At 33.2% G+C, this 9,604-nt stretch overlaps 1 protein-coding gene across 1 annotated transcript; it reads right to left on the bottom strand.

Moving 5' to 3' along the window:
• Positions 1-3,020: 3,020 nt before the first annotated feature.
• On the bottom strand, positions 3,021-9,352 carry LOC145612178 (putative RNA-dependent RNA polymerase 5). The gene is made up of 12 exons (XM_081667556.1): positions 9,244-9,352; positions 7,887-7,970; positions 7,691-7,762; positions 7,342-7,448; positions 6,716-6,864; positions 6,260-6,482; positions 5,840-6,065; positions 4,935-5,074; positions 4,566-4,728; positions 3,895-4,030; positions 3,383-3,528; positions 3,021-3,289 (listed from the first exon to the last, which is right to left on the bottom strand). The coding sequence occupies exons 1-12, from the start codon at positions 9,340-9,342 to the stop codon at positions 3,044-3,046; spliced, it is 1,791 nt and encodes a 596-aa protein (XP_081523682.1). The 5' UTR covers positions 9,343-9,352; the 3' UTR covers positions 3,021-3,043.
• Between the last annotated feature and the right edge of the window lie 252 nt (positions 9,353-9,604).

The following is a 9,604-nucleotide window of genomic DNA, read 5'->3' on the forward strand; positions in this document are numbered from 1 at the left end:
AGAATTTTTGGTTTACAAATTACAAGTATATAACATAATCTCGTGACCGGCGTTAATGTTTATGTTGTCAATTTGAGTGTATGGATAGAGTTCGTTAAAATATGGTCGGAGTTGAGTCTAGTTTTAAACTTGAACTATGGTCATAACATGCATAAGTTATTATTATGAACCCTAATATTAATTAACACATACCGAAATGAGAGAAGACAATTCGAACTTAATAATCATCTTACTTGTATATGAGAATATTAAGTAACACAAATATATCGAGCTTACTAATTTATGTAAATTGACGAAATCTTATGTGAATTTTTATACTTTATCGGTTTATCTATTAGAATGCTCATTTGATTTCTTTTAAACTAAAAAGTCTTAATAGTTGTACTCACCTTAACGAACAAAGTATACACTGGTATAACTGATTAGAAATTTAGAATCATGCAAACATGTTAAATGATTATGATCATTATTTATTCCTTGATACTTGTTTAAGCATCAGAGCATGAATTATGAATTTAGTTGGAGTATGGAATCAAGCATGTTTAATATAATTAAATTAAAGGTTTAATTTGGTTTAGAATATTAATGGATAATTTTAGACTTTTGGTATGGTTTTTATAAATTGTTGAGTGCCTTTGTCTAAAGAAGCTATTAATATTAAGTTATACGATGAGGTGCATGCTTTAAGCATTAAGGTGCTCAAAATGAGAGTAATTAAAAGGATTTCACGAATAAATTTATGTGAGTTCACTAAGTATTCAAGAATTTAATTGGAATTGTTTGATTACTTAAATGATTATTGTAATTGCTTGATTGGTCATATAGTGTGAGTTAATACTTTAAAAAAAAAAATTGATAATCACGTAAAAAAAAAAAAAAGATACACACTAAAACTCATGAAACATATACTCCCTCTGTTACATATTACTCGCAACAAAGGGGTATTATGTGTGAGACATAAAATATTCCTTTATTGCGAGTAACGCAACAAAGGGGTATTATGTGTGAGACATAAAATATTCCTTTATTGCGAGTAATATATAATAGGGAGTGAGTTTGGACATATAAAGGGTACTCCCTCCGTTTTTAAATACTTGCTCCATTTCTTCATGTGCGGAGTTTTAGGAGAAATTGGAGAAAGTAATAAAATATGGAGGTAGTGGAGTTGGTGGAAAAATAAAAAATTGTAAAAAGCAAAAGTAGTGGAGAAATTGGAGGAGAGAAAATATGGAATTAATAAAATATGATAGTTGATGGGTTCACTAGGTGAGAGAAATGAATTAAATATTGTAAAAGCTTTCCAAATAAGGAAATGGAGCAAGTATTTAAAAACGGACGAAAAAGGAAAGTGGAGCAATTAAACCCGGAGAGAGTACATGACAATGTATTTTATTTTATTATTATACGCATGACATGATTTGACATATGCTACATTTGGAGTGGCTAGGTTACTTTATTGCCCGTTCGGTTAAACTGTTAAATCCAAGTGAATTGCCAGAAACCTGCTAGACTTGATAAATACCATACCCAGTGGCGGATCCAGGAATTGTACCTAGGGGGTTCGAACTTCATCAAACACCCGATATCCGAATGCACGGATATAAATCGGGTATTTCAAGTATAAAATAGAGTGTTCAAATAAATACCAATACACAAGTACATAACAAAATAAGTCCAGATTCCAAAAAAATGCAAAATAATTATAAAAAAAAAATTAAAAATAAAAAATTAATATTTGAGATTTGTTTCAAAAATGCTCCAAACTTTTCAGGGTCACACACTACAATAATTAAAAAAAAAAAAACATTAATCAGTACTACACTACTCTACTGCCCATTTAAGTATTTAACAATTAACAATACAATTATAAAAGTATACAACAAAACAATCAACATACTAACAATCAAAAAATTGAAATACTCAAAAACAGATTATTCAATATTAGATTTACAATATACAATTGACAAATTAACACTTAAAAGAAAAAAGATTAACAATGTTCAATTTAAACTAGTGAAAAACATATTAAAATATTTTAGATTTTGAAAAAAAAAATATAATAAAAAAATTAAAAAAAACTGAGAAGCTTACAGCAGCACGAAATTGCAAAATATTCAGCATATAAAGGAGGCGGACTTGATTGGTTATCTGAATGGGCCATAAGCTGCTCAATTGCAAAGGTGAAAAAAAAAAACGAAGAATGCATTTCTATAAGTCTCGAACACGGGACCTTCAGTCCAATATTTACTAACTTATCCAACTGAGCTGCGCGGCCAACATTGTATATTTTTGTTTTGAATATAATTTATATAGTTTTTCTGTTTTTTTTTTTAAATAAAATTTCCATTTTTTTTCCGGATGTAACGGGGTTCAACTGAACCCCCGCTGGATCTGCCACTGACCATACCTTTCAAAATTAAGACAAGGAAACCGCAATGCTTATTTGAAAATAAATACTACTTCCTCCATTTCTTTTTAGTTGACACGTTTCTTTAGTCACGTTTACCAATACACAAATTCAAACGTTAATATCTTTAATTACCGATAAGCAGAATTGCAAAAGTTATAAAAAGTTGATATTTTGAAAATATATATTGTGACGAATCTAACAAAACCCCACATGACTATAATTTACATTACGTATAAATCACAAAACATAGTCAAAGAGGAGAGTATGAATAGTGCTAAAGTCAAAACGTGTCAACTAATAAAAAATGGAAGTAGTTTTTACTAAGCCTAAGCCTAAGCCAATTAATTATAAACATCAACTTGTAACATATAGTAACATACCCAGCAATGAAGTACTGGTTTGAGAAAACACAATGCAAGGCCGACTACAACAACCGATAAGTTAATAAATTATATTACAGCCTTTACAGGATAAGTGCAGTCGAATTTAGTCAAGAGTCTTAAGACTAAATGAAGCAACTAGATCATGCTCATATAGACCTAGCAGTCTGCCGAAATCTAAACCTATTAATTAGATTTACATTGTAATACATACATTTGACACATTGTAAGTGTATAACAATAACAATGCATCTTAACGCATCATCTGGCGGAGAATTGATGGCGCAAACAATATAGGTTTTTCACCCGTACTCTTCAGATATATCTTCCACAAGGCATCTCCAGCAACTTTCCATGCAAAGCCACATTTTTTTGGCTCGTTTTTCTCTATTGCATGGTTATAGCAAACGTGATATATAGCCAAGGCTTCAAGACGAATCTCTTTCCAAGCCTTTTCAATCGTGTCCGAATCATATGCATCAACGCCACCATAAAGTTCCTAGTGATGATTCAAACAGACATTTAAGAATAAATACCAGACCATAACAGAGTTCCAAAGCAAAAGACATGCACACATATTGGTTAATATTACCTTTCGGTATTTCTGATAAACAGAATCTGCATTTTTAGATTCATTTAGTGCCTTCTGCATCTCGAATCTGTACTTGTTATAGTGATTTTTCCACAATACAATATACGTTTCTGGGATATCAGCTTCAAAGCACTCTAGCTTCCTAACTGGGGGAAAATAAAACCAAAAAACACAGTTATCATCTTTTTCAAACGTCATTGTTTTGTTTTAGAGAAATTACCAAGGATGTCGCTTTCTTTTTATTTTTATAATGCTAATCTCATAAAAATAAAACTCTTCCCCAGTTAATGCTAATCTCATAAAAATAAAACTCTTCCCCGGTTAATCGACTAATTTCCTTAGTATTTTAAATGGCGGTTGTTGGGGATAATGGAGTACAGTGCAGTGATATCCAAGCTACTATAAAAGAAGCTAAAAACTTTGCATTAGCAATTGAATTATTTTGCATTATAATAATCTACACTACCAAATCAAATACGAAGTATAAAACAGATGAAAATGAAACAGCTCACGTTTTATTGGAGCACTCAATTGATCCACTATGTCATGAATTTCACCCAATATAGACTTGGATTTGTAGGTGCAATGCTCGCCTCTTCCCATGAAATGAGGATATCTGGGTGGTTTCAGTCTCTCTGGAACATTAATCTGCAGATACCAGGTCATGAAAGATAGAGGATTAAGCTGACATAAGAAACACGACAAATCAAACAACTTGAACGAAACTATGCCAAGACCAAAATCATTACTAATGAACATCATTTACATGCACAATTCAACTTCTGTAGCTTCATCAGGTCAACTTTTAGGTTCATACTGCATGAAATCCAAAGTAACCACTACATATCTACCCTCCTTAACAACCACTAATATACAAACAAAACTGTTAAAGAAAGTTTCATTGAGCCCAGAATAGCAAGGTTTCACAAATTAGATTATTGTGAGGCAGTTTAGGTTAGCAGAATTCACGACAATTTATTTATAACCGAACAGCGCTCTGCACAGAGTGACAATTTAAAACCAACTATGACTAGGTTTATTTTTTTACATGCCATACCGAAAGGTAAAACAGCAGCAGCCATTCAGGCTTACAGCTAAAGTAGCAAAAAGACCAAAGGCAAATCAAGGTATGGGACAATCAGCAGCCATCAGTATTCAATTAGTTTACGGTATGGGAACTGACCGTTATACCCTTTTTCGGTGCATCCAGAGCATCATAGTACAGGTCAATCAACTTATAAATTTTTTCCTTCAAAGCAGCTTTTTCATCAGCGCAGTCGTCATCCAATGTCAACAGTCGATCCATATACACAAGCCACCAATCTGCAGCCATACCCATAGCCTTGCTGAAACAGGAGCTCAACATTAGCAATCATATGAGTCATATGAATACCATGAGCAATAGAACAATTAAAACAATTTTCTTTTGAGCAATAGGCAATTGAGAACTTAGAACAATCCTCTTTTGACCATCAGGTGAATGAAATAAAACAAAGTTTGTCATTAGACAATTGTGGAATTACAATGACAGTTTCTGTGAGCCTGTACATACTTTGGATGAAATCTAGTCTCCCTGTATAAACGAATGAGTTTTCGCTCCAATTCCTCAGGTGAAGGAGGAAGACTTTCCTTGTTGACAGTTGGCTGAGAATTACATTTCCAAGGCTCACTTGGTTTGAAATACTTCAGAAGCTGGAAAAAAACATTGATGAACCTAGCTTAATCATTGTGAATAAAAAAGAACACATAAAATGAAAAACTGATTTGGTGAATGAGGCAGTTCAACTTAAACCCCAAAAGAACAAGAGGCTGCAGGAAGAAAGAATAATGCAGCCACACTAAAAAAGCCTTCCCTAAACAGTTATTTCAGAAGACGAGGAAGCAATGTAAACAGAATATTTTGTCAGGAATGAAAAGAAAAAAGATCTGTCTAAACACTGCTGCTAATATGAGCTTCAAATTTTGACCATGGAAATTTTGAACCAAATACTTGCTACAAAACAATCATCTTAACCTCCCAAAAGATTTTAATATTATATTTCAAGTTTAAATCCGGACTACAAGCTGAATTCTGAAGGGTTAGATCTCAGGTTGAACTACATTGATTGGCAATGTCATTTTAATTCTGGTAAATATAATTATTTTTATTTTTTAAAAAATAAAAATATTTACCATGCCACGCTCATTAAAGGATAACTCTGCTTTTTTGCTTGAAACATGCAAGACATGGTGATATAACTTAAAAAAGAGTGAGAAGAATTTGATGTACTAGTATGTAATAAGAAAATACTTGTATACTGCAAGAACTGTAACAAAGGTTCAGAGAAGTAGAAAACAAGTTGAAATACACTAACTCAAAAGATAATTTTCTGAGATCCTCAATAATTATCGTAGTATATTATTTGTTGAGTATGATGACAAAGAGACTATATATATGAACAGAACATAGGTGCAGACCTCAGAATTCCTGGAGACCCAGTACATGTCTCCATCATAATCACCACCGGCGATTTCATCTGCCAGGGACCTTAGCCCCTTGGAGGGAAAAAATATTCCATATTTAGCGTTTCCTACATATTCCTCCAAACCCTTAACATATCTTGCATTCAAAACATGAATATCGCCAGGGTGAGTGCCTGGATTTCTATAGACTAATACTGGTCCAGAAAGTTGTCCCTGATCCCTATATGAACAGAGAACAAAATTGAGTGAGAGGATAAAATTTATGCATTTGGTATACTCAAAATTTTAAAGGGTCAATTCAAACTCAAGCCTATAGAATAAAAAATAAATAAAAAAAAGTTGGCTGTAGAATGATAATACTGACATGACATCAAGGAACATATGCCAGGTAATAAGATAGAGATAAATACATACAGAATTATGCAAACTTCACCAGCATTCAGTGTTTCAGTGGGATCTGCTGTTCCCATTAAATAAAAACTGTCACTAACTGGAAGTTTCCCTCCTTTGAGACTTTTCATTTCTTCCTTGGCTATATCAGATAAACGATGTCGAAGATATGGCTCATCCAGAGGAATTCCAGATGCAATCATCCGTGCAACAATAAACTCATCAGTGAAATCCCAACTAACAGCGACTGCATATATTATCAAAAAGACCAGGAAAGAATGAAAGAAATTAGAATATTTCCATAAAACTGGTCTAGGAAATTATAAATTGACCAAAATTAAACACAAATGGGGGTGGTCTATATACATTACTTCAATTTAAGTAATTGGCCTATTAAACAATTATTCAATAAAGAAGAAATACAGTAGGGATGGGAACAGAATCCTGATTTGGCAAAGAAATAAAACTCAGCAACATTACCTCTTGTTGCTGCTTTAGTTCTGTACAAAACAGACCAAGGTTTGGTAAGAGCCTCCCACAGCATAGCCAAAAACACATCCTTTGGCACCCCTCCATAGCTAAGCAGTGCAATCAGATTCTTTGATAATGCAGCATCCTTTGGTTTATTGCTAGAAAATGACAGATAGTAGACAACAATTACAAACACAAGTTATTACAAGTATATACTTCGTATTATGATTACACAAAAAGACAGTAAACTAGTATGATAAAGGAGGAGGAGAGACAGTGTAAAAAAAGTGGATTTCAACTATGAAGCACAGGTACGGCCATCATGTGTGTCCCAGCTTGGATGAAGGTACCATTGAATTGATCTGTAACCATGCTTATGGAAGTATACCTCTATATGGGGAAAAATGAAGCTTGAAAAATGACTCTTTCACTTGATAAATGTGAAAATTTACAGTGCAGTATCACCATCAGACTTTTAAATTAGCTTGTTTCAAAAACATGAGTATAAGAGCTTTAGGCCCATACATTCATGTAAAACTTGAATTTGGACAATGAGAGAATTAGGATTTAGGAATATACAACAGTAACTAGGCACTTTGAAATGCAGCAAATTAAATAAATCTGCAGTGGTTTACCTGGTTGCTACAACCTCAAACGAATTTACACTTGGAGCACCTGAAAGTTTTTCATCAGATTCAATTTTTAACATTGACCGTCGAACTTGAATGGTATTAGGAGGAAGCTGGAGGAAAAGGGAAGGAATGTCAACTGCTTATACAAATTACAAAAGAGGAATGAGTTCAATTAGATCAGGTTTTTCAAGAGTCAAAAAGACAATCTACTATATAACATGGCGAGATAGCAAGCTCTATGATACAACTGGAAATGATAAAACAAATATGAAATTTGAATAATATACATAACCCAAACACTCTGCTTGCCACCCTAAAAATAAACTAAAGTATAGAAGAGTGGATAATTTACCTTTCTGTTCACAAGAACAGTTCCCTTTATAGCTTTACCTTTGTGGAACATACGAAACTGTATCAGCAAAGGCTGAAAGTAGGAGACAACAGGCAAAAATATATCAATATCATGCAGAAGGATGAAGTGACACAGAAAAAAAAATGTCATAAAAAATTAAAACCATAGATAGCAAGATTGTTGTGAATGGACATACCGGCACACCCGGTAGTGATCTCAACTCTGCTGATCCAGAATAGTTGTCAGGAAATTGAAATGCTTCTACAGATCCATGCAAGCTCTGAGATGTAAAACAACATTATTCATACATACAGAATTGAGGTAAAACTATGTCCCTTCTAAAAAAAAGCACATAGAAGGCATAATTGCAGTTAAGTGATGGACAAAAAGTACATCAAATCAAACTAGTTACAAATGAGCCACAATAGCATTGTTGTCATCAGTATATTGCATAATTGCATACAGATCTGTTACCAAATTATTGAAATTTGCTCAGGAGGCAACCTTAGACCCGTTTAGGAAAAAAAATCAATTAAGGGGGTGACAATAATCCCACATTTCGTCTTTGATCAAACTCAGTCAGTAGTCAGGTGGTAGAAATAGGGAGAGACTTAAAGTTTTAAACATTTACAGATGGGTTGACATCTATTAACAATTTTGTTCTATTTAGCAGATTTATTATAATACTTCTTAACAAAACCTTAAGCAATATCGACCTACTGCAGTATGACGTGAATTAAACACATTAGAAGCTAGCAACATCACCCTATATAGAACACGACTTAGGTAGTTATCTTTATTAAGAAGCAAGTTCTCTACAATTTACTAACTACAGATAGCATACATGTTTGTAAATGAAAAAATACATATGGTCATTGTCTACTTTTACCAAGCTATATTCCCCAACAAATATATAGTGGGTTGAAAGTCAATCATTGTAGTATTTTAACTGAATTCTTACAAAGGTAGATTGCTAAAATCAGCCATGAAACTCATAAAAGTGGAACAAAAATTTACACGCAACATAAGTAGTCTTGCACCACTGTGGCCTTAATAACAAAATTATGGTGCTTCCTCTCTTTATTGCTACAGTATTTGCTAGCATGATGTTTTTATTAAAGAACCCCCCTCAATCAAGTGTGCGATTAAATAGACTTTAATTTTTAGGTTATGGAAATGAATTGCTCTTGTTTATTAGGCAGACAACGCTTGAGGTACACTAGAGGATTTTAGATTAGAACCAATTCATTCCACATGTTTCTTTAACTGCATTCTAGTCCCACTACATCATTGACTTACCCAAATATTACCACGCAATATGGTGTTGGCTTTTACTATACTACCAATACAACTATGCCCCTTTTCTCCTTTAAGTTTTATCCCACTTATAGAGAAGCCTTCTGTCGGTAGTTTTACCTTAGGTTTTTGTAGAAAAATTAGTATCAGTAAGAATCAAGACTTTCTTATAAATTTTCTCATAGAGTTCAGACAAAGTTGTTGATTAAGTAAATGCTAAAAAGCAAGTAAACTTGAGCCTGTATAGCACAACAGACCTGATCATTCTCTTCATTGTTCACGTAACCATTAAAACAGTTATGAGGACACCTTAAAGCAAGATCTTCAGAGATGAAACCAGTTCCATCTGTAAACATCAAGGCTTTATTATTTGTACCATAGATAATTTCACCATTTCCATCCTGTCAACAACATACAACATATCAACAAAAGGACCTGCAATAGATACATGAAGAAAATTGATGCTTTACCCGACAATATACATCTTCAACGACTTCAACACACAAATTATCAAAATTTAGCTCCAAGGTTATGGTTTTCGACAGTATAAGAGAAAACCTACCAGCATGAACACCAAGCAATGAGCACATAGATCCATAGATGAGCTAATGGACTAAT

Source organism: Chenopodium album, chromosome 24, assembly GCF_948465745.1.
Source record: "Chenopodium album chromosome 24, dcCheAlbu1.1, whole genome shotgun sequence".
Classification (NCBI taxonomy): domain Eukaryota; kingdom Viridiplantae; phylum Streptophyta; class Magnoliopsida; order Caryophyllales; family Amaranthaceae; genus Chenopodium; species Chenopodium album.